The 23,224-nt window shown below is 39.9% G+C and overlaps 2 protein-coding genes across 2 annotated transcripts; both read right to left on the bottom strand.

Annotated features, from left to right (window-relative positions):
* Positions 1-5,754: 5,754 nt before the first annotated feature.
* Positions 5,755-7,158, bottom strand: LOC114278570 (endochitinase-like). Its single transcript, XM_028220653.2, has 3 exons — positions 6,625-7,158; positions 6,352-6,511; positions 5,755-6,263 (listed from the first exon to the last, which is right to left on the bottom strand). The coding sequence occupies exons 1-3, from the start codon at positions 7,061-7,063 to the stop codon at positions 5,864-5,866; spliced, it is 999 nt and encodes a 332-aa protein (XP_028076454.2). The 5' UTR covers positions 7,064-7,158; the 3' UTR covers positions 5,755-5,863.
* Positions 7,159-20,094: 12,936 nt separating this feature from the next.
* On the bottom strand, positions 20,095-20,688 carry LOC145791247 (uncharacterized). Its single transcript, XM_082871578.1, has one exon. The coding sequence runs from the start codon at positions 20,686-20,688 to the stop codon at positions 20,095-20,097; it is 594 nt and encodes a 197-aa protein (XP_082727704.1).
* Positions 20,689-23,224: the final 2,536 nt, after the last annotated feature.

Genomic DNA, 23,224 nt, shown 5'->3' with positions numbered 1-23,224 from the left:
TTTTAGGATGTATTAGGCAGAGTTGTTACAGGTTGGTTAGGCTTTGGTTTCAATTTTTTGTTGCCCAGTTTTTAGGAGGTCCGCTCGAGCGGGTCTTATTGCGATCAAGCGGAGATTGCACGCTCCCAATTTTTCGTGTCCCTACAAAACTTCTGTAGATGTGATTTTTACGCTCGAGCGAGTTTCTTTACGCTCGAGCGGTGGCGCTCGAGCAAGTAATTTGGCGCTCGAGCGGGTAGTACCTTTGGGTGTAAGTTCTGGGAGGGGGAAATCTACGCTCGAGCGGACTGGTTTTCGCGCTCGAGCGGATGTACTTTATTCTTGTGTCTTGGCGCTCGAGCGAGTCTTATTGCGCTCGAGCGGACCTAGTTTTTTGTTCTTGACGCTCGAGCGTTGTGTTCTCCGCTCGAGCGGGAATGTCATATATCAGTTGGCAGCTGGCATTTTAAAATCACTTTTTACATTCACACTCTCTCTCTTGCTTTTCCAAAACGCCATTTGAGAGCTTCTCTCTCTAGAACCTTGTCTTCTCTCTAGGTATTGATCTAGTTGGAGTTGTTTCCTCACCTTTGGCCTTTACAAAATGGTTGTTGATCGTCGAGGGCTATCTTTTGATCTGAGAAACTTGTGATTTAGAGCAACTTTGTTTTTATCATCTTCTTCATTGGGTGTCAACTTTTGAGGTAGGCATTCCCACTCACTCTTATGGTCTTTGACCTAGATTTTTGGTTGTTTTGATAAATTGTTGAAGTTGGGAAATTTTGGGACTTAGGGTTTCAAAATGTGTTAAAGAGGGTTTTGTGATTTTGGGCTCATAATATGTATTTTGGGTTTCAAAATAGTGTTATTGTTGTTGGTTGTTGAAATATAGACCATTGGGTCAATATTGGAAAATGGGGTAGAAAACCTTAATTGGTTGTATAAATTAATTGGTATGATTAATTTGAGAAAATGGTGGTTATATGGAATTGAGTTGGAAATAATGAAATTGACTCATTATATGGTTGCATAGTGGAGTTAGATTTATTAATCGCTCACTTTTGAAAACATTGATATTTTATCTGTTGGAGCTTTTATTGTCTGTTTAGAAATAATTGCTTGGGCTACCGGTGGAGGGTAGTTTTGATTGTTGTAGACAATGCATGATGATTAGGCAAACTAAAACTAATCAATTGGATATGTCATAGAGTATGACGGTTGATAGAATACATTAACGTTATGGATTGATTGATTGTGTATATGACCTTTGTGTATATACGTTGTGTGTGCGGGAGGAGATAGGGGATGTACTCCACGGTTTAGGGGAAGATAGGGGGTGGACCTCTAAATCGGATTTTGTTTGGGAGGAGATAGGGGATGGACTCCACTGATACAGCTCATATGCTTGTCAGATAATGTGTTGATATAGCTCATATGCTTATCTTTAGAAGCGTTGATACAGCTCGTATGCTTATCATTGGAAGTGTTGATATAGCTAATATGCATATCTGTTGAAATGTGGATACAGCTTGTATGCTTATCTGTTGAGATGTTTGTACAACTAATATGTTTATCTATTGTAAAATGGGAAATGTTTGATATGAGTGGTTGGCCAAGTTCTGAGCCGTTGTTGTAAATTTGGAAATTTATAAGAAATAGAAATCGAGATGAAACGTGAACATGGTGGTCATGAAATGGAAATGGGTTATGAATTGATTTATGGAAATTGAACATTTATCAATTGCTAATGTCTTAGTCATTGCTCATCCTGTGTTTAGCATATCTCTACCGGGCGTTGGCTCACCCTTTATGGGACATTATTTTCAGGTACAGGTAGTATGCCACCTCCAAGGACATAGCGTGGATGATGATGAGAGTTGAAGACTCTTTTTGTTTATTTTGATGTATTACATGTAAATTCAAGCCAAGGGCTTAATATGTATTAAGTTAGTACTCTTTCTTTGTAACCAAGTGTTAACTTGGAAAGCTGTAAGCCCACAGAGCATTTGCTTCTGTTGTTAACATGTAATACAGTTGTAAGGATTACTCTGATGAATAGAAATGGTTGGTTTTTTTTATATCGATGCATGTCTAACGTAATGGGTTTTATGTATTATTTTGAGGGCGTTACAACTTGGTATCAGAGCATACCGGGTTTGAATACTTTGGGTACGTGGGAAGTGATTAGGATCACAATGGGTTTGTCTCGCTTGATAGAGACTTGGATGTAGTGTCATATGCTATGTGTTTAATTGATAACATGCTTATGTGACTCTGTGGGTATGGAATTTAGTTTCTAGGATGTTGATTGGATCCTTGGGTTTCTAGGAGTCTTGTTGGAAAGGCACTTGATCAATGCTGTTTCTAACTGGAACTCTAGTAACGCCTCGGGACTATCATTATCCGGAAATGAAATTCGTAAGTGCTTATGTGTTTATGTGCTTACGTGGAGTGAATTACAGTTGTCCATGTTTTGAGACGCGAGTGTTTAGTTTTGGCACATTTATGAATGTGCTAACGTTCTTCGTTACCTTTATTAGGATATCAGGACGAGGACGTGGTAGACGTGGCAGACGTGGTAGGCAGGAGATGCCTTTACCAGATGATATTCCAGCACAGCAGGAGGGGGTTGGCCAGGCCAATGTGGCCGAGCCAGCAGGTTAAGAGGCTATGGGCGCTTTAGCCCGAGGGATAGCCGATGCTTTGAGGGAGTCTGTCGGTATTTTCCAAGCTGAGAATCCAGTTCAAGCTCCAGTTCAGGCCTAGGTTGTTGAGGCAGGGCCTTCCTTCTTGAAGAGGGAATTCTTCCGGTCCAATCCGGACGAGTTCGTTGGGGACCCGAAGGAGCCACTTAAGGCTGACGAGTGGTTGGAACAGATGGAGAAGATGTTCGAGATGCTTGGCATCGAGGACGGGGCTTTAAAGGTGACCTTGGCATCCTTCCAGCTGAAGGGAGATGCGGGTCAGTGGTGGAAGTACAAGAAGGGCAGTGTTGGTGGTGCATGGGAGGCGTTTGTGAATGCTTTCCAGGAGAAGTTTTTATCTGCAACTGCTAGGGAGAAGCTGAGAGAGCAGTTTTGCCAGCTTAGACAGCAGGGCTTGTCAGTGGCCGAGTTTGAGGCTACTTTTACTAGTCTGTCCAGGTTTGCACCTGAACTAGTGGCGTCTGAGGAACGCCGTTGTTTTGAGTTTGAGCGGAAGTTGAGGCGTGAAATTGATAAGAAATGGAAATCGAGATGAAACGTGAACATGGTGGTCATGAAATGAAAATGGGTTATGAATTGATTTATGGAAATTGAACATTTATCAATTGCTAATGTCTTAGTCATTGCTCATACTGTGTTTAGCATATCTCTACCGAGCGTTGGCTCACCCTTTATGGGACATTATTTTCAGGTACAGGTAGTATGCCACCTCCAAGGACATAGCTTGGATGATGATGAGAGTTGAAGACTCTTTTTGTTTATTTTGATGTATTACATGTAAATTCAAGCCAGGGGCTTAGTATGTATTGAGTTAGTACTCTTTCTTTGTAACCAAGTTTTAACTTGGAAAGCTGTAAGCTCATAGGGCATTTGCTTTTGTTGTTAACATGTAATACAGTTGTAAGGATTACTCTGATGAATAGAAATGGTTGATTTTTTTTATATCGATGCATGTCTAACGTGATGGGTTTTATGTATTATTTTGAGGGCGTTACAGTGTTGTTTTGATTAAAGATATATGTAGCGATTATAAAACGCCATAAAAAATTAACGAAAGTGGTGTTTAAAAAGGCGCCGTTAAAAAAATGCTGTTCAAACCCATTTTTCCTGTAGTGAACCTTGCCACATGCATCAAGTCTTTGTGCAAATCCAATCCAATCCAATCCAATCCAATCCATTCCATTCCATTAAATTGAAAGGCCATTGGCACACACTCCATCATAAGCCACCTTGTGTTGTGGTGGTTTAACCTTGCCACATGCACCAAGTCTCTGTGCAAACCCGATATTAAGGCCACTAGCACACACTCCATCGTATGCCACTTTATATTATGGTGGTCCAATCTTGTTACATGCACCAAGCCTCTATGCAAACCCAACATTACATGCATCTATTGAGCCCAATATATATTGTTTGAAATTCATATCCACCTAAAAGTCTAAACTTGTAAGTAGAGAGTCATCTAATGTATATTAAGACTCACTCTTTTAACCTTTTATCTAGGAGCCTCTATTCTCATTCTACTTTGTTCCAAATGCATTCACTTCTTTGTCTTTATTATACATAGAATGGCGTGCATTTAGAATAAAGTGTAGTAGGAATAGTAATGATGTGGACTCTATCTAATGTGTATTTAGAATAAAATTGAATAAAAATAGCGGCTCCCTTTATCTAATGTGGACTCTACTTTTATAAATATTCCAACAAGTGAGAGTTGCCTTACAAAAATAATAATAATATTTACATTCCACTGTTAACTCTTCGCACTTTAATTTTTGTCTTTTGGCGCATCAAAAATGGAGTGGGAAAATCCTTACCTATAAAAACATTCTATCCCAATTTTTTTACATAGATTTTTTTAATGAATTTTATTTCAAATTTGGTCCCCTTTTCTTACTTTTCATTTTTAGCGTCGTCTACACTAGAAGAACCTAAAACTAAAAAAAAATTAAATATTTACAAATGTCACTTTTTTAGTATTTACCAAACAATAACTCAAGTACAATATTTTCTTTCTTTTTTGTTGGTTTATTTATTTATTTACTTTTTTCACCATAGCGTGGTTGGGTGTTCCAATTGGTGGAGAATTTTTACAGGGAGGCATGTTCGGATACTTTATTTCATGTCCAATTGATATTGCACACATGATAAGTGGAAATAAGTAATTAAATTTGTTCCAAAATTGTAACAAGTCATAAGTATTGATTAATATTCAAAGTATAATCACAAGTGTACGTCTCTTGTACAAGTATAAAAAACTAATCAAAAGACTTTTCTAACAAAATTTTGGGCTAGTGATTAAGAATGTTGAGGAGGGAAACTCTAATTTTGATCAAACGCCTGAACAAGTACTCTAGTTCTTCGAGATCTTCAATACTCAGTTCCATCTTCGCCAATTGATTTTGCAAATTTGCATTGTTACTTGTGCTTTTCTTGTGACCGATGAGTGATTGCAATACACAATCAAATTTCTCAAAATCATTTGTAGTATTGTTTGTTTCTTCATTTAGCGATGCTACAATCTTGTGGCTTATCAATTTGGAAACCAAAGAAAAGCCACCTAGTCTTGATGTCAGTTCTTTTTTTTTTTTTTTTTTTTTTTTTGAGATTTCTTGTTTCTTATTAATGGTTAACTCTTATTTTGCTTGCATGGTTTTCGTCTATTTAAATTTTTTTCTAAAGAACCTTTGAGAAAGCATTAGAGCTTTTGTTGAGTAAAGATGTGAAACTATGTGGCCGAGCAAACCAAAGCTTGAGAAGGCCATTGAGGCAATATAGGCACGACAAATTTTATGGCCGAGCTTCAGTACAAGAAATTCAAAGTCTATGCATCCATTAATTCTTCCATTGATAAAGTTTGAACAGAGCACATACAGGTTATATCTAACCCACACATATATTGTCTGATGGTACCAAGTATAGTGTAATGGAGAGGAAATAGTAGCCAATTTTGTAGTAATTCATGAATGTTCATAAAAGTAATATATATTTGTGGCCAACTTTGATTTTCATTGTGATGTGTGACATTTTAATTTGTTTCTGCTGAAAATATTGCAATCACTCGGAGCCGGAACAGAAAAAGTTGATAGTCATTATTATTGTGCACACTTATTTTAGTTTAGTACAACAGTGGCTTGTGCAGTTTTGAACTGATTGCAACAACGGTAGGGAAGTTGCAATTACATAGAGTCAAGCAAGAGTCCGGTTCCGAAAGGCGACTGGTTGTAGCAGTCAAGGTTGTCACCGGTGCTAACATCAAATATTTCATCACTACAGTACCTCTGATAGAACCCTATGCGATACTTAACAATTGAATCCTCGCCATGACCGCATTCAAGACCGCCATTTATGATGTTTGTGATGACACCGTACCCAGGAACCCGACCTGCCAATTGGTCAGCTGACGTTGGCGTCCAATTTCCAATGATGACATCGTGGCACGAAGGCTTCGGGTATTGTGGAGTCATCCAAAACCATAGAGCCGTCTGGAATGAGATGACTGGGTCAGTTTCTACTAGATCTGGGTTGTTCAAGAGGTCCAATCCCAAGGCCTCTCCTGCTTGTCCATAGTTGTAATTGCTGAAATTAATATATATGAAAACATAAAGTCAAAGTATTTCCCTGATTAATAATAAAAAGCAAAAGCAGAAGCAAGCACTTGACTTACTAGGAAAGTTGGATTGGGCCTCGGCCGTAATATTGCTTGCCGGGAGCACAGGGCCATTGAGTTTGAGATCCTTGATCGCAGTAGTCACTAGGCGGGTTTAATTCTTTAATAAAGCAGTATCCCCACAAGAAACGCCCACCTGGTGCAGCATCCCAGCCACCTAATAATATCATACACATACATTAACCAATCCATATTCATCACTCATTCAATCAATCGTGTGTGTGTGTGTGTGTATGGCCACGGGAAGGGAGTGAGGATGGACTAAATAACCAGTAGTTTGCTGGGAAGTTTGGCCGAAGAAAGCTGCAAGCTCCCTTTCACATGTATCGGTGTCGCCAGTGGTGGCAAAGGCAGGGAAGGACTCGGCCGCGGTTATGAAGGCGTCGTAGGTGTAGAAGTCCTCGCCATTGCAAGTACTGTAGTTTCGATTTGGAAACATTAGATCAAACATAGTGCAAGTAATGAGATTGGTGATATCGCCACCACTTGGCGGGGAAGGAGGAGGAGGAGGAGTGACGGAGCATTGGCTTTGGCAACCAAGACCACAATAGTCATATGTGGTGCCACACCAACCATATTCGCTGCAGCAAAGCCCTCCTGCGCACAGCGCACCCTCAGCTTGACTACCACATTGCTCGGCTGAGCCTTTTGTAATTAGTAATGCGGCCAACAAACAGAGCATTGTCAAGGCCCAAGACCTCATTTTCATTTCTGTTTCTGATCTAAGTTTATGTTAAGGTAAGTGGTTGGGGTTGTCTGTTTATATCGGGTAGTCCTAGGAGGGTTTACAATAATGGTTAGATTATCACAATTTTTTATTATATTTTACTTTATCATCTAAACTCCTGATCTAATAATTCATGCATAATTTTAATAAAACATTAATATATGAAATAATAAAGAGTAATGATATGCTTTATAAATATATATATATATATATATATATCATAAAAAAATTTATGAAAAATTTTCATTCTTGAATTAATTTGTGATATTTTATTGTCTTATATGTATAATCTAAGAATAAATAATTTTTATAAAAATTTTCATGGTATTTTTTTTTTATTTATAAAACTTAACCTTAATAATAAATATGAATAATCACACTCATTTAAACGTCTAAATTAGGAGTGCAATTTAGGCGGGCTCAACCTGAGCAACTCGAACTCAGCCCTATTTTTTTTAGAGTTTGGACAAGATATTTTCAAATTCTATACGGACTTGGGCAAATATTCAGAAACCCGAATTAAATTTGGGCGGGCTTGTGTAAAGATATCAAATAACCCGAGCAATCCGAAATCCGAATTATTCATATATAGATATATAAAAATATTAAATATATATATATAAATTATTAGACATTACATGATATTAAAGTAATCTAGATTATTAAATCATATTGAATATATATTATATATACAAATAGCATAAAATCTTTTTTTTTTTTATTTTCACTCATAAATTATAAAGAGTACTATAGCAAGATCTCTCTTACATTATATAAATTATTTGTTTTGATGGTATTAATGATTTTGTATATAAAAAAAATGTAAATAGAGTTAAAGTTTAATAATTTAATAATGTAGCTGGAAAAAAAAAATTTGAAATTGATTTACAATTCGAGCAACTCGAGCAATTCGGGTTTAACTCGGGTCGGGCTTGGGCAGGCAACCTCAGGTTACAATTCAGGCTTAGATAGATCTCAGCACAATTTGGGCTGGACTTGGACAACCTCCCAACCCGACAAAACCCGTCCGAGTTGCACCCCTAGTCTAAATACACAACTATCGAAGTGAGTGTAACATTACTTTGTCAAAAAAAAAAAAATTTTATTTATTTATTTTTTGTTACAGGAAAATCCTTCCGCTCGTTCGCAGGTTTAAGGCAGCGCCCCTTGCAGATATCACTAATCTGGAAACTTGCCCTGACCTCACACGACAAGCTCCCTTTAAGTCAGAACTCGCGCAACGGGAGAGCATTGAGCCCACACCAAGTGCAATGAAGTTGCTTAAGGCTAACCACCTAACAAACTGTGCTACGCCCAGAAGATTGACCCAAGGGAATTTTGAACTTGAGACCTTAGAGCTTAATCCCCAAGCCTTTGCCAAGTTCCCAACCACCCTTAGGTTACTTTGTCAAATTTTATTTTTGTTTGTAGTGGTTTTTTTCACATAGCACGCGATGCGCATGGAGACACAAGTGGCTTGTGGAAGTAAAATTATGAGGACTTCAAAATGTTGAGTAGTATTGCATTCAACAATTTTTGTCAAGCCCTTAAATCTCTGTAACTCTTTAAAGGCAGTGGCTTCCCTCCGGTCCCAAATTAGACTAGAGGGTACTGTTGGGCCCATGGGGGCTACCACGAGTTCCGGTTTGATAATCCAAACCGTTCAATGTGTACAACTTGTCAAGTACTATATGCCTATAAAAAATCATGTTAATCGGATATTGATAGCTATCTCATTGGATCCGTTTTCTATCAATCATTTATTTATTCACCATTCATTTTTTTTAATACAAAATTGATTTGATCACATTGCTATTGATATCCGATCAATATGATTTTTTACAAGTATATAGTACTCGACGAGTTCTACACATTGACAGTTCAGATTATCAAAATTGGACTCATGGTGGTCCCCCACGGGCCCAACAACACCCTCTAGTCTAATCTAGGACTGGAGGGAAGCTAGGCCCCTTTTTAAAATATAGTAATTTTAATACAAGTTTTAATTAATGTAAATACTTTGAGATAGAAATACTCAACCTACATGGTTTTCTATAATAACAGTCTTTCGTACATTTTTCTTCATTCTTTTCTGATTTTTCTATTTTTTTTTTCTTTTTAGAAGCTTTGTTTTTTTATGTTCAATGTATAGAACTCGTCGAGTACTATATGCCTATAAAAAATCATGTTAATCGGATATCGATAGCTATCTCATTGGATCCGTTTTCTATCAATCATTTATTTTTTCACCATTCATTTTTTTTAATACAAAATTGATTTGATCACATTGCTATTGATATCCGATCAATACGATTTTTTACAAGTGTATAATACTTAACGAGTTCTATACATTGAACAGTTCAGATTATCAAAATTGGACTCATGGTGGGCCCCCACGGGCCCAACAACACCCTCTAGTCTAATCTAGGACTGGAGGGAAGCTAGGCCCCTTTTTAAAATATAGTAATTTTAATACAAGTTTTAATTAATGTAAATACTTTGAGATAGAAATACTCAACCTGCATGGTTTTCTATAATAAAAGTCTTTTGTACATTTTTCTTCATTCTTTTCTGATTTTTCTAATTTTTTTTCTTTTTAGAAGCTTTGTTTTTTTATGTTTATCACTGTTTTCAGAATATGAACACATATGTATTTATATATATATATATATATATGTTGTATTATCTAACTTGTAGGTGTTGATTTTTGACCACACAACCAAAAGGGAAACTCAGCTGGAGAACACCAGCAGAATAGAATGAACTAACTACCTGCCAACAAGGAGATGAGAATTCTACGATGATTCGTCCACCTGGGGGCACTCCAATGATTAAGTCAGTAAACTTTATCTCTTATAGATATCAAAATAGTACTTAAACTCCCAAGAAAAAAACTTACCATAGACCTATGATGGTGCCTTACTTTTGTAATCAACAATGACCTGATCACCTAGAAGACTTACTTTATTGGACTTAGGCTCAATATTTATCTTGGACTCTTGGCTAGATAAGGATAAACTCCTTATGAGCCTTATCCTTATCCAGACTGTGATCATCCCCTGTTCTAGGACTCTTGTCCCTTATTCAGATGCCTCGGGATTCCGGCATTACCGCAGAACATCACGGCAACGCCGTGATCACCTCGGCAATATGACTCATCTATGTGGCACCTTAGTCGACATCTCGGACCATCTTGGCCACATGGCGTCATTCACAAAATCCTTCTCCACAACTGCCCCCTAGGTTCTATTACCTCGGCAACTTGAGGTAGTGCAACCTATATTGTTTGTCCAACCAACATGTCGACTCAAAACTCAAATACTACTCTAACCGAGATCATGACTCATTGGCTTTAAGTAATTAAGATTCAACTGCCAACTTTATCAAGAATCAAGGACCAAGAACCAATTTCTTTTAAGTATTTCAATCAAGCTTGACCTCCAACCGAGGTTCCTACTCTATTATTTCAAGAATTTCAAGAGTTTCAAGAGTTTTAACTACGCATGAGGTGTTACACACAGTCATTTCAACCATTTCCTCAACATGTCCCATCCTTACTGGCCCGTACCGAACAAGCGTTATCAAATCACGTCATTTCTGCCCATGTCGCTTGACAGGTATCTCGCCCAAGGTACTTTTATTACATTTTTTCATCTTTTCAGTTTTCGACAAAACTCCCTCTTTCTCTCTTTGCCTTCTCACTTTTGGAAATTCAATTTCTCTTTCACGTCTCAAAATCTCTCTCACTATCAAACCTCTCTCAAACTGCCATTACTGTTCCTTCGAGCTTCCAGCAATCGTTTGTTTATCACCTTCGGCGATCTTCCCATTACTCCGTCACCACTTGACTCCAGCGATTACGAATCTAGTGGCCATTCCTTCAGCTCTATTTTGTAAGCCTTCAATTTCCTTTTTTTCATTTTTTGTTCTCTACCATTCTTGACTTTCTAGTCTTCAATATTTTCCACTCTTTAATTTGCCACATGCCTTAAATTGTATTTGTAATCACTTCTGTGTTCCTATTGAATCTGTATTCATACTTGTACTCTGTTTTTCTTCATTATTCCTGTACACTCCCTTATACTCATTCGTTAAATGTCATGAATTGATGCTCACAAATTTGACAATGCCTTTGTTTCGCACTTCTTGATTCTGAATCATGTCTTTCTTCAAATTTGGTCGTGTTCTTGAACCACTGCTCCATGCCACTGCACTTGTCACATTGTTATTTTTCTCTATGTTTTTCTGAATCATGCTTATTTTCTACTTTTCTTTCTTTGTTTCTAGATTTTGGCTTCGAATATTGTTCACTTGCATGGATTCCAGGTTTGGGTTTTGACTTAGAAATCATATACTTAGGAAAACTGAAACAAATCCTCCCTTAGATCTTTAAGAACCCTTACCCTAGTGCTCATTAGGGTCTTGCCGAGGTCTTTGAACCCACATTAAACTCTTTTTACACAGACAACAGTACACAAATCACCCTAGCTGAGATCATGGGTATGTTTAAGTGAAGAATAGATTCGCCGACCAAACCTGAGTATTTTCACCAGGAGTTCTCTATCCCAGTCAATGCTCATCTCAGGTTGGCCAGCAAAGAGGACTCTATGATACCAAGAGAGGCCTTCTACCCCTTTCCAATAGTCTCCATTATCGAGGATGGAATCAGACTCCCCTTTGACATTTTCTTTAGAGAAGTCCTTCGCTTCTTTAAACTCAACCCCATACAGTTAGCAGTCAACACCTTTAGGGTCATCAACGATGTTGCTGAGCTAGCATGCCGGGAAAAGGCTAGGATAACTTTGTTCGACCTCCAATATTGTTACACCATGTGTGGCCTTAAATCCAAAAGTGAATATACTTACTACCTGAAGCCTAGATCCACCAAGTACAAGCTCATAGCCGACCTTCCCGACTCCAATAAAGGCGTTGGAGATGATTGTTTGATTGTCTCGGGAAACTGGGAGTTCGCGTCTAATGATGATCTCCATCTCTTCCCATTACGCCGAGGAGTTCTTAGAGAAGATAAGGGTAAGAACTTAGTCACCCCATAGTTCTATTTCTGTAGTAATTTATTTATCTTAAATATATTAATGTTTTCTCATTGTTTCTACAGCTCTTCTCCAGCCATCAAAGAATTTTTGCCAGGAGTATATCGAAAGCTAAGATCTCATCCAACTTCTAGGTCTGCCAATCAAAAAATGCAAGGCACCTATTCTGTTAAACTACATGCCGATATATCGGCCCCTGCTTCGCAACGTTCCCAGAAGAAGCTAAACTCCGCCTTTCATGTCCACTCCACCAGCTACATCTTCACCTAGGCTAGACCAGGCATCCAGTTCGGATCTTGTTGAATAGCTCTCACCCTCTGTCGGAGCCCAACTCGTTCCATCATTCCAGCGCTAATGTCGATATCAAATTTTGCACGGTCCTGCCAGTCGAACTCTAGAGTGACCATTGCCACCACTGTCGAGAAAGTGGGTCACAAACTGATAGTTACAAAGGACCTACTAGCCAATTTACCCAACGCTATATCTATGCAGTCCACTGCACATTCTCAACCTAAGCCGAAGCCGAAGTCGAAGCTAAAACATGTAACGAAGGCCAAGGCAAAGGTTACTATTACTCACATTCCTTCTGATTCTAAAAAGGATCTAGAAGACTCTATCCAAATATCCAAACTAACCGACACCGAGAAAAGGCCAGCCGAGGCTGAATCATTCAATGCATCACTCCTGAAGGAGAAGAGATAGGAGGGCCCAAGGGTTGGGAGCAATTTTCACCTTGACGATACATGGGCGCCAGAGGTCCTTGTTGGTGACAGGCCCCTTAAGACCAGCAATAGCACAGTGGAAAGCCTGGAAATTGGGGCTGCGTTGTCCACAGTCGGTCTCCTACCGGCCAATATGAACCAGGTCGCTGAGTTCAATTAATATGAAAACTTCGCGATTATGATGTGCCACTCAGTCTTGGTAAGTTTCTTAACTTCTTCCTTGCTATTTTCAATTTTCAATTCCTTTATTTAGCCAATTTTTCTAACTTGTTCCTTTTCTTACAGGCAATCCAGTATGTCCACTCCCACGTAGTCATGGTTGAGATGGTGAAGAAGGACCTTATCAAAAAGACATAGGAAACTGCATGTCTCCTTGCTTCACTTAACAAAGTTGAGACCTGCATATGGAGCCTGCTGGACAAAACAAAAGCTACCAAAAATGCTTAGAACAAAGCCAAGGCTAAAGCTGAAGCTGAGGAGGCCGCCACCGAAGTCACCAAGACCGATGCCAAGGCCACTGAGGTCAAAGCAACAGAAGTCAAGGCCAAACTCAAAGAGGCCATCGGGCCAACGAAGGCTGAGGTAATGGTGGCCGATGAGAAAGCGTTCAATGAGGGGCAAGCCGCCGTACGTGACCAGTACAAGGCCCAAGTCAATCTAGCCTGCAACAAAGGCTATTACCTTAGCTGGATGGTGACACTCAAGGAGCTATCCATGCCCGATGACTCGTCTCTTCGAGACATCAGCCGACTTAACTTGTTCTTTCCCCCCTCGCCTGACCAGTTAGAGGCTGAAAAAGAGGTCGCCTTTGAAGATGATGACGCCGAGGCTGAAGAAGCCAGTGTGATCGAGGTCACTACTAGGGCCAAGTCCTCAACTCTTAATGATCAAGTCCTGGACTTGACCGAAGATGAGAAAGACAAGGTCTCCAAAGGCACCTCCGTCCAGAAGGCTACCCTTGAGGCCGAGATCCAATCTGCCGAGAAGAGTCTAGACCAGAGCTTGCTTGAGATTGACGTCGAGATTGCGGCCGAAAAGTCTGCTTAATTGTTTGCTGAGGCTGAAACAATGCCAATTGCTGAGGTAGCACAATATAAAAAAGATGTTGAAGACCCTTAGGATTTTTTTTTTCTTTTCTTGGACCTTTTGGAACTTTGTTGTTTTAAAATCCTTTGTGTTTGAATAATTTTCTCTTTTGTCGGGCCATAGTGCTATCTTTTGTAACTAAACAAGTTATCTTTTATGCCAGGCCGATGTGCCTTTTTTGTGTTTGAACAAGTTGTTTCTATGAATGCAAATCTTCTTTTTTCTTCTAAGTGTCGGATGTTTTCCATGTATGCTCACTGCATTTTCTTTATGCCTTGCATATTGTTTCATACGTAGAATTTTTTTGATCTCTCCAAGTCTGACAACTAGGCTCCTCACCTCAAATACATCCATATGTCGAATTTAAAACTGCTTAATCATCTTGGACAACCATGCTACTATTATTTATCTCGGCCAAACAGCACTTATAAAAATTTCCAATCAACTTTTTACAAGTATTGTTTCTTCACTAGTAGTAACTGTCTTCTAGCAAGACTTCATCTTTCCAACTCTAACAACCTGACTGGGTATCTCAGACAACTATGTTTTGGGTATAGTACAGTACTATCATCTCGGATTGACTTATCTCGGATAGTATCACTTGTCAATGATCTCGGATAACTTCAACTTGGAAAATTTCTTAAAAAAATTCCACTAGTGTTATGCTCATTCCCACTTCTTGCCCCCTAATGTGAACCTAAGTACCACTTATGTTCATATTAAGGATTCATCACATGGTTATTTCTTAAGTCTCTCTTAGACATTCTTGGCCGAGGTCAGCATGCTTGGCTAGCCCAAACGAAAAACTTAAGGCTTAACCTTAGTGCACCAAGGGTACCATACTCCTCGGCTATCCAAACTGACTAAGTCATGGCCAGTTTCGTCATGTTTCTTGTCAAAACATCGAAAACCTAGTTAAACTCTACCACCGTGGCAAGTCTAAGTTATTCGTTATGCTCCATGTCGAAACATCGAAAACTTAGTTCAACTCTATCATCATTGCAAGTCTAAGTTATTCGTCATATTTCATGCCGAAACATCGCAAACTAAGTTAAACTCTACCAATATGGAAAGTCAAAGTTATTCGTCATACCGAAACATTGCAAACTTAGTTCAACTCTACCAAGATAGCAGGTCTAAGTGTAGACACCCCATTTTTGACCGTCCTCAAGACTTGGACGTCACCGCTTGGAACACTCGGTGATTATCCATGTTTGTGTTCGTTTGGAGTTCCCGGAAGTCCCGGCTCGCGCGTCCTGCCTCAGGATCTCCGAACTCGACCATTTAGTGTCCGGTTTCACACCGAACACTTGTGTTTTGCCTTGGAGGGGTAGGGAATGCCTTGTGAGGCATACCCACACACCACCGGCAGTGGCTAGAGGCCACCGACTGGTCTTTTTCTTCCATCGGCACTATTTGTTGCCGGTCGGCACATTTTATTGCCGGTCGGCATAGTTTGTTGCCGGTCGGCACTCTTTTTTGTCGAAATAACATTTTTGGGCAGCCGACCACTGTTCATCTACTTTATGGAGATATTTTGTGCCAGTTGTGATAGCTGGCACCAACTCTGCCTCCCGCCATACACGTGTATGGAGGGATCTCCCTCTAAGCAAGCTTGTTGTATAAGCTTTGCAAGAAGGAGTCTTATAAGAGGAAGGGCTTTCCTCTTTGATCTAGGTTAGAGACTTAGAAGCAAAAACCAGAGCTTAGAGATATAGATACATTCTATCTCTATATCTCCCTCTCTCTCCTCCTTTGTGTGTGTTTCCTTGGCCTAAAGGTGGATTTTACCTTACTTTTGCACCATTACACACACTATTTCACCTTGCTCCGAGATTGAGGGACTTGGGGGGTTGATTCTTGAGTTTTTGGACTGATTTTGATCAAAAGAAGAGGGCTGGACCATTTGTTCTTCAAAGGTTCTTCAAGGGTGAGCATCTTGCTTTATATTCCCCAAACTTGCAATAGTCTTTTACCTATCTTGCTTGTTGATTTAACTTTTGTGTATAACATAAAAAAGGCTTATATTTTCATGCTTTAGAACTTTCATTAAGGTTGTTTTGTGTTTTGAGTGCAAACTCACCCTATTAGGCCTTGTTTGGCCCCTTTTGATGTCTCTTTGGTAAGGCTTTGTTTACTTCAGTGTTTTGATCTCCTCATCACTGAAAAACAGTGTATTTTTTAGTGGTAAAGAAGGTGGTTTGAAGTCTTGCATAGGGGAGGGACACCCCTCTCCCTTCATTGTTTTGTTTCCTTGCCTTTTGGCTTAAAAGGGTAGCATGTGTGCATGATCATTTTTGGCCTCATTTCAGAAGTTTTTTGGGTGTTTTAGGTCATATGTAACCTCTGTTTTTGGCTGGATTTGTGCCTCTTTGTATGCTTATAGTACTTGCTTTGCATTGCTCCATTTGGCTTAGAAGTGCATCTCATGATTAGGCCATGATTCTTACATGTGTTAGCTTAGTTCCATGAAGATTTTGGCATTGTTTTACCATGTTTAAGGTCTGTTGGACATCCATTTCAGTCATGCTTGCCTTGTTTGATGTCATCTCTTTGTGTTTTGGCTTGTAGGCTTTGAGCATTTTGACCTCTGGCATGTGTAGTTTGACCATCCTTATGATTTGGCATCATTTAGGATCCTATTTCAGCCCAAGAATCATGTTTGTATGTGTGCACGTATGATCTCTTTTATGCCTTGAGGGTGTGCCCTCTTATGCCTAGAAATGAGTCTTGGTGGTAGCATTTCATGGGAGGCATTTTAGCTGCCATATTAGGAGGCTTTGGAGTCCCATTTTGCATGTAAAACTCTGTCTTTACTTGTCTTAGTCATGCCATGAGTAGTCATGTTGGTGGGGGGGTGAAATGCCATCTTTTCATGCCTTAGCCTTGGGACCATTGGATTACTTGTTGGCATAGTTTTTTTGTTGTCCACCCTTTTTAGGCACTTTTGGCCGCTGTTTTAGGGTGGTTTAAGGTCTGCCCCTTTATGGTTCAAGGCCCCATTGCATGCTTGTTTCATGTTTGTTGCATGGTTGCTTCATTAAGCCTTGTAGTATATTAATCCCATTGTCAAATTGGTCCATGTTTGCATCACATTTTGCACCTTGCATGCTTAGCATTGCATATTTGTCATGGTAGTTGCATAACATTTGCTATGTCTTGCATGATTGGCGTCATGTTGCATTTGAGCCATGTTTGCATAACATGCATTGCATTACTTGGTTTGGGGTGTCAAACCAAGTGGAGGGATCAAGGGACATTCATACTTCAAGTGATGTAATGTACCTTGATTCTCGGTCACCGGGGCCTTTGACTTCGACATGATAAGGCTTCGGATCTCATTTGTATGTTGCATGCATCTTTACATTAAGTGGCAAATTAGATCCCTTGGGTTATCACGCACCATTGATGGCTCGAGGATCGAAGGTCATACTTCCTTGAGCTCAAAGCATGATAGGAAGCATGACCATGCTCACATGTGTCTGAAAACCCCATGCCATGCACTGTCTGTTCTCTGTTTGCTGTCAAAACTGTCTTCTGCAGGAAATTTCTGCCGACCGGCAGAATTCAGTGCCGGCCGGCAATCTTTGAATGGTCGATAAATCAAAATAATGCCGATGGAAATCCTGGACTGCCGGTGGGAATTCTGCCTGGCCGGTGGTTCCCTGCAACATGCAAGGAACCTGTTCTGGAGTTTTGGCGATTTTCAGAGAGACAGAGCAGTACAAACAGAGGTGGCAGGGGTACGGTACGGTTTTTTCGGGCGAGCCGAGTTCCGAGCATGCATCATCTGCGCATCCCGAGGCAGAGGCTGCGGCCACCCTCTTCTTTCTTTTGCATCCTTTCTTTTAATTAATTAGAAATTCTGTAATAATTTTATTTGCTTACTATTTGGGACTGTAATATTTATTTGTACCCTCCGAGTGAGGGCAATTATGTAATAAGTGTGCGTGAGTGTGTGTATGTCTTCCAACCTCACGTCTTTCTTCCCTTTTATTTACCTGCTTATGATGGTAGATTAGGGCATGTTTAATTTAGCATACCTTATGTTATGCATGCGTGCATTCATGCATTTGTACTGCATGCATTAGGCTCGGTACATCACGCTAACTGCATTTGTACTTCAATTTACAAATCGAATATGTGATAATTGATCGCATTACATACGCCATGCTTAGGTTAACCGAGCCTATCTAAATTGCATCCTGTATGTGTTGCATTAGGCAATTTAACATGAACTAGGACACGTACGTTTTGATAACTAGTTTACTGTTTTGGCACGGAGTACGATGTAAGTATTTATGCTTTAGCATCTCGCATGTGTGTGAATGTTAACATGACAGCATGCTTGCCATGCGGCTAAATGCTTATGTGTTAAACTGTTTGAATGCCTGTGGGTGAAGGTTGGATTGTTTAAGTTGGAAAAACTCATTGAAATCTGTGTTTTAGCCTACTTGCGAGTAGCAAAATCCAAAGTATTTCCAAAGCAAACGGATATGCAATGTTTATTCCCAAATTAGACAATCTAGTCTATACTTGTTTGCTGCGCGCATAACATAGTAATTCTAGGCTAATAACCGGAGTAAGAACACATAAACGTTTTCAAAATAGAATATCACGGTTAGTAGAGGCCGGTCTTCGGACCGGGCGAGAGGGGGTGCTCATAGCTGACCTTCCCCGATCGTACCCAAGTTCCCGAGCCGAGGCAACTTTGGTGATAACGGACACGTGGCCTTTGGCACCGAGTCAGGGTTTCCTAAATTCCCCCTTAATAAAATATTTAGGTGGCGACTCTGTATCTGGCAAAGCAGTCCATGTTTGGCACTTCTTTCAAAATCTGTTTTCTCAAAACGACTTGCCGGATTTGGACTCTTTGGTTCAGATTTAGAACCGTAACAAAATTGAGTCCGAACTATAGCGGGGTCCCTCGAGGACGTGTTACACTAAGTTATTCGTCATGTTCACCATGGGAACATCATCATAAGACTATTCAGTTTTATCGCACAAGTTTCAACAATATTTCATAAAAACAAAATCGAGCTAGCATTTTGTTAATACTTTAACTAATAAAATCTTTACATAAATCTCAAAAAATAGAAATTAATGGTAGAAATACTTTAAATTGCTTGTGTTCCACGGTCTTAGCAACTCCTTTCCATCAATGTCTTCCAGCCGACAAGCAATATTGCCGGTGAACAAGATTATTTGATATGGTCCTTCCCAATTTAGGCCAAACTTGCCCTCCCTAGGATCCTTCTTATTGCCGACAACCTTTCTAAGGACGAGATCCCTAATCTGAAACTCTATGGGATTCACCTTTTGTTGTATGCCCTAGCAAGCTGCTGCTGGTATGGCCCTAGCCAAATTGATGCTCTCTCTCTTCTTGTTTTCCTATTAGATCAAGATCTCGGGCAAGAAATGCCTCATTTGTTCCATTCTCCACTCCATGGGTTTTGATTCTAGGAATGCCGACCTTTAAAGGGATAACTGCTTCGGTGCCGTATGCCATGGCAAAGGGTGATTCTCCAGTAGATCTTTATCGGCGTAGTCCGATATGCCTATAAGACATTAGGCAATTCCTCTACACACTTGCCCTTAGCAGCTTCTAGCCTTTTCTTGATTCCATCCAAGATGGTCTTGTTGGACGCCTCTGCTTGTCCATTGCTTTGGGAAAAGCTAGGAGTAGAATAATAGTTCTTGATCTTGTATTTCGCACAAAAGTTTTTAATCAACTTGCTATCGAATTGAGTGCCATTATCTGATACTTTGGCTCTTGAGATTTCAAATCTAGTGATTATGTTTTTCTAGATAAAATTCTTCACCTCCACATCTCGGATTTTGGTTAAGGGTTCTGCCTCTACCTACTTCGTGAAGTAGTCAGTTGCTATTAGTAGGAACTTCCTTTGACTGGTGGCTTGGGCAATTGCCTAACAAGATCCATGCCCCACTGGGCAAATAGCCACAGACTGGAAACTAGATTCAGATCTATAACTGACTGGTGTATCAATGGTGCAAACCTCTGACACTTTTTGCATTTTCTCACATAGACTTTAGCATCCTTCTGCATGTAGGGCCACCAGTATCCTTGAGATATGGCCCTATGAGCAAGTGATCTGCCCCTAGCATGGGTTCTATATAAACCCTCATTGACCTCCTACAGAAAGACCTCAACCTGGGATGGATGCACACATCTCAGAAGGGGTCTAATGAAGGACCTTCTGTATAGATGCCCTTTTGTCGACAAGCAGAACCTGGCCGACTTCAATCTAGTCTTGTGCGCTTCTTTTCGGTTTGTTGGGAGCCTGCTATCCTTGAGGAACATAACTATGGCGTCCATCCAGCTCGGACCCATCTCCACGCACATTGCTTCGTACTCTGTTATTAGGGGCACTATACTTGGTCTTGACAAATAATCAACCATTATTGTCCTTGCCTTACCTGACTTCATTGCGCTGATGAGGTTAACCAATGTATCGGCATGGTTGTTATCATCTCGGCTAACCTGTTGCAGCTGATAGTTTTGAAAACATGTTTGCACCTTGACAGCCTCCTTAACATAGGCTATCATCCTCTCATCATGGGCTGCGTATTCACCTGTCGCTTGATTCACAATGAGTTGGGAGTCACAAAAGACTACCACCTCGTCGACTTCCACAGTCGCTGCCCATTTCAGTCCAGCAATTAGTGCCTCATAATCTATTTCGTTATCTAAGGCCTTGAACCCCAAACAAATGGACTGTTCTATCATTTACCCATCTGGTGATACAAAAACTACTCTTGCCTCTGCCCTTGTCCATTTAGGTTGCCATAGACAAAGAGGTGGAGGCAGTCGACGATGTAAATGTCACATGGTTTTAGCCCTTCATCTGTTTTGCCGACATGGGGTTCCATGGCCCCAGTTGGTTTTCCTCTTCCTCTCTTGGACATCCTAGGTAGCGGCTTATCAGTGCCCACGTTGGGGTCACGCCAGGAGAAAATTATGCCACAAAGTTGGCCAAAACTTGGCCCTTGATTCTTGTTCTTAGTGTCGCCAGAAATTATGCCACAAAGAGTCGCTAGAAACTGTAGCCCGACTTTTCGTGCTCCTTTCAAAAGATGAGTAGCCCTACATTTCTGACACCACTTGTGGTTCTAAATCTGATTTCACAAGTGCAATGTGAAATAATGAAAGCACAAAAAAGTCTAAATCTGGCCATTCTTTTTGGAAAATCAATGTTTGAATCAAATGTCAAAAATGGACTGTTTTGCCAAATTATAGAGTCGCCACCTAAATATTTTTGGGAAACTTAGGAAACCCAGTGCCAAAGGCCGTTAGTCCGTCATCACCAAAGTGTCTCAGCTCCAGAACTTAGGTATAAGAGGAGAAAGTCACGAATTGAGCACCCCACTCACCTGATCAAAGATCGGCCTCTGCTAATCGTGATGTGATTCTTATTTACATTATATGCTTTTATTCCGATTTATTAGCTATATTACAATGTGATGCGCACACAAGGTATATACTGATTTTCAAAAATTGGAATACCTGATCTCATGTTTTGTTTTGAAATTGTTTTGAGAATTTGCCACTTGAAAAAGTGGCCTAAAATGGACATTTAATCAAGCCATCCTAGTTCAAGGAACTAGCCTTCATCCACAAGCATTCAAACAATTATATCATTTAAGCAATTAGCCTCATGGTATTCATGCTTTGGATATGGCAACACAAACATTCGATACAAGATGCTAAGACCTAAAAGCTCACCTAGTACTCCAAGCCAAAAAAGGGCTAAGAGTTAGAAAAATATGCATGTTCCTAATTAAATGCAACATGACTAAATGCAACGCACACATTATGTATTTTTATAGGCTCGGCTATGAGCACGGCATATTATTTCATCCAAGACATTTGTAGACATCCCATTTTTGACCGTCCTCAAGACTTGGATGTTCTTGAAAGTACATCCGATGATGAGTTTGGTTGCTCGTCGAGCGCTCGAAGTCCGCGGCGGAACGCCACAGGTTTGAGTTTTCCAAACCCTGCATCCATTCTGTCTTATCTTTGGACCATGTTTAGGTCATTTTAGCATGTTGTAGTTCATGGCCTGCTGGCTATCCTTGGGCACTGTTGGCCATGTCTCTTGGCCTGTCGGCCATTGATGTGCCCTGCCGGCTATCAATGAGCCCCTGCCGGCCACCAGTGTATCAGTAGATATTTTCTGATATTTTATGCCAGTTGTTTGCATAGATTGAGCCATCTGCTTGCACGAGTATGGCTAGATCTCTTTGAGAGGATTTTGCATTCTCTATATATAGAAACCCCCTCTTGCATGTGGAGGGGTGAGAAAAATTTTGAAGACAAAAAATTCCTCTCTCTCTCTCTCTAAAATTCTCTCTCTCTTGGTATTTTGTGCCTTAAAGCCTAAATTCTCTACACTCTTTCATGCAAACCCTTGATCAAACTTGATCACCATTGAGTTGTGGCTACTTGAGGCCCTCTTTGAGCTCTAGAAGAAGATATTGGATTGGTTTGGTTTGATTTTGGTGTCTAAATTGCATCATGTCTTCAAGAGGTATAACACTTGTGTTTTAAGCTTAATTTAAATACTTGTTTCGCCATCTTTACATACTGTTTTGAGGCTAGTTTTAACCTCTAAAAATCTTTGTTTTCATGGTCTAAAATGGTGGTTTGAGGTTTGATTGGAGTTAGGGGTGGTCCACCCTTCTTGTAGCTTGCTTGCTAAGTTGTTGTGCTATCTTTCAAAGTTTTTTTTTTAAATCAAATTTTTGGCCTTTCTAACCACTGAAAATTAGAGTTATTTTAGTGGCAAACTCTATTTTGAAGTGCAAAAGTGGAGGGGTTAGCCTCCCCTCCTTGTGTCTTGTTTGCATGTGTAGATAGCTTAACATGTAACCATGTTTTTGTAGCATTTTGTGACTTGATCTCAGCATGTTTTTGCTACTATTTTGACTTGTTTTACCTCTCTTTTGGGCTGGTTAAGTCACTTGAGGCTTGCCTTGTATACTTGTAGTGCAACTGTGCTTAATAGTTTAGTTTGTGCTATGTGTTAGCCTCTTATTGTAGCTTTTTTTAGCTTACTTCAAGCATGTTTTAGGACTCCTTCTAAGCTACTTTAGGACTATTATGAAGTGTTTGTACCTTGTGAGCTTTGTATTGCATGTCTATAGTGTAGTGATCTTCACTAGTTTGGTGTTTTTGGCTTTTAAACATGATTTGCATGAGTTGCATGCATGTTGTAATGTCATTTTGCATGTAATTTCAGCACATACAATCTCTGCAACCT

This window comes from Camellia sinensis, chromosome 5 (assembly GCF_055761805.1).
Source record: "Camellia sinensis isolate YWXY chromosome 5, ASM5576180v1, whole genome shotgun sequence".
NCBI lineage: Eukaryota > Viridiplantae > Streptophyta > Magnoliopsida > Ericales > Theaceae > Camellia > Camellia sinensis.
The sequence above is the reverse complement of the archived record's forward strand: the minus strand, read 5'-3'. Positions and strand labels throughout refer to the sequence as shown.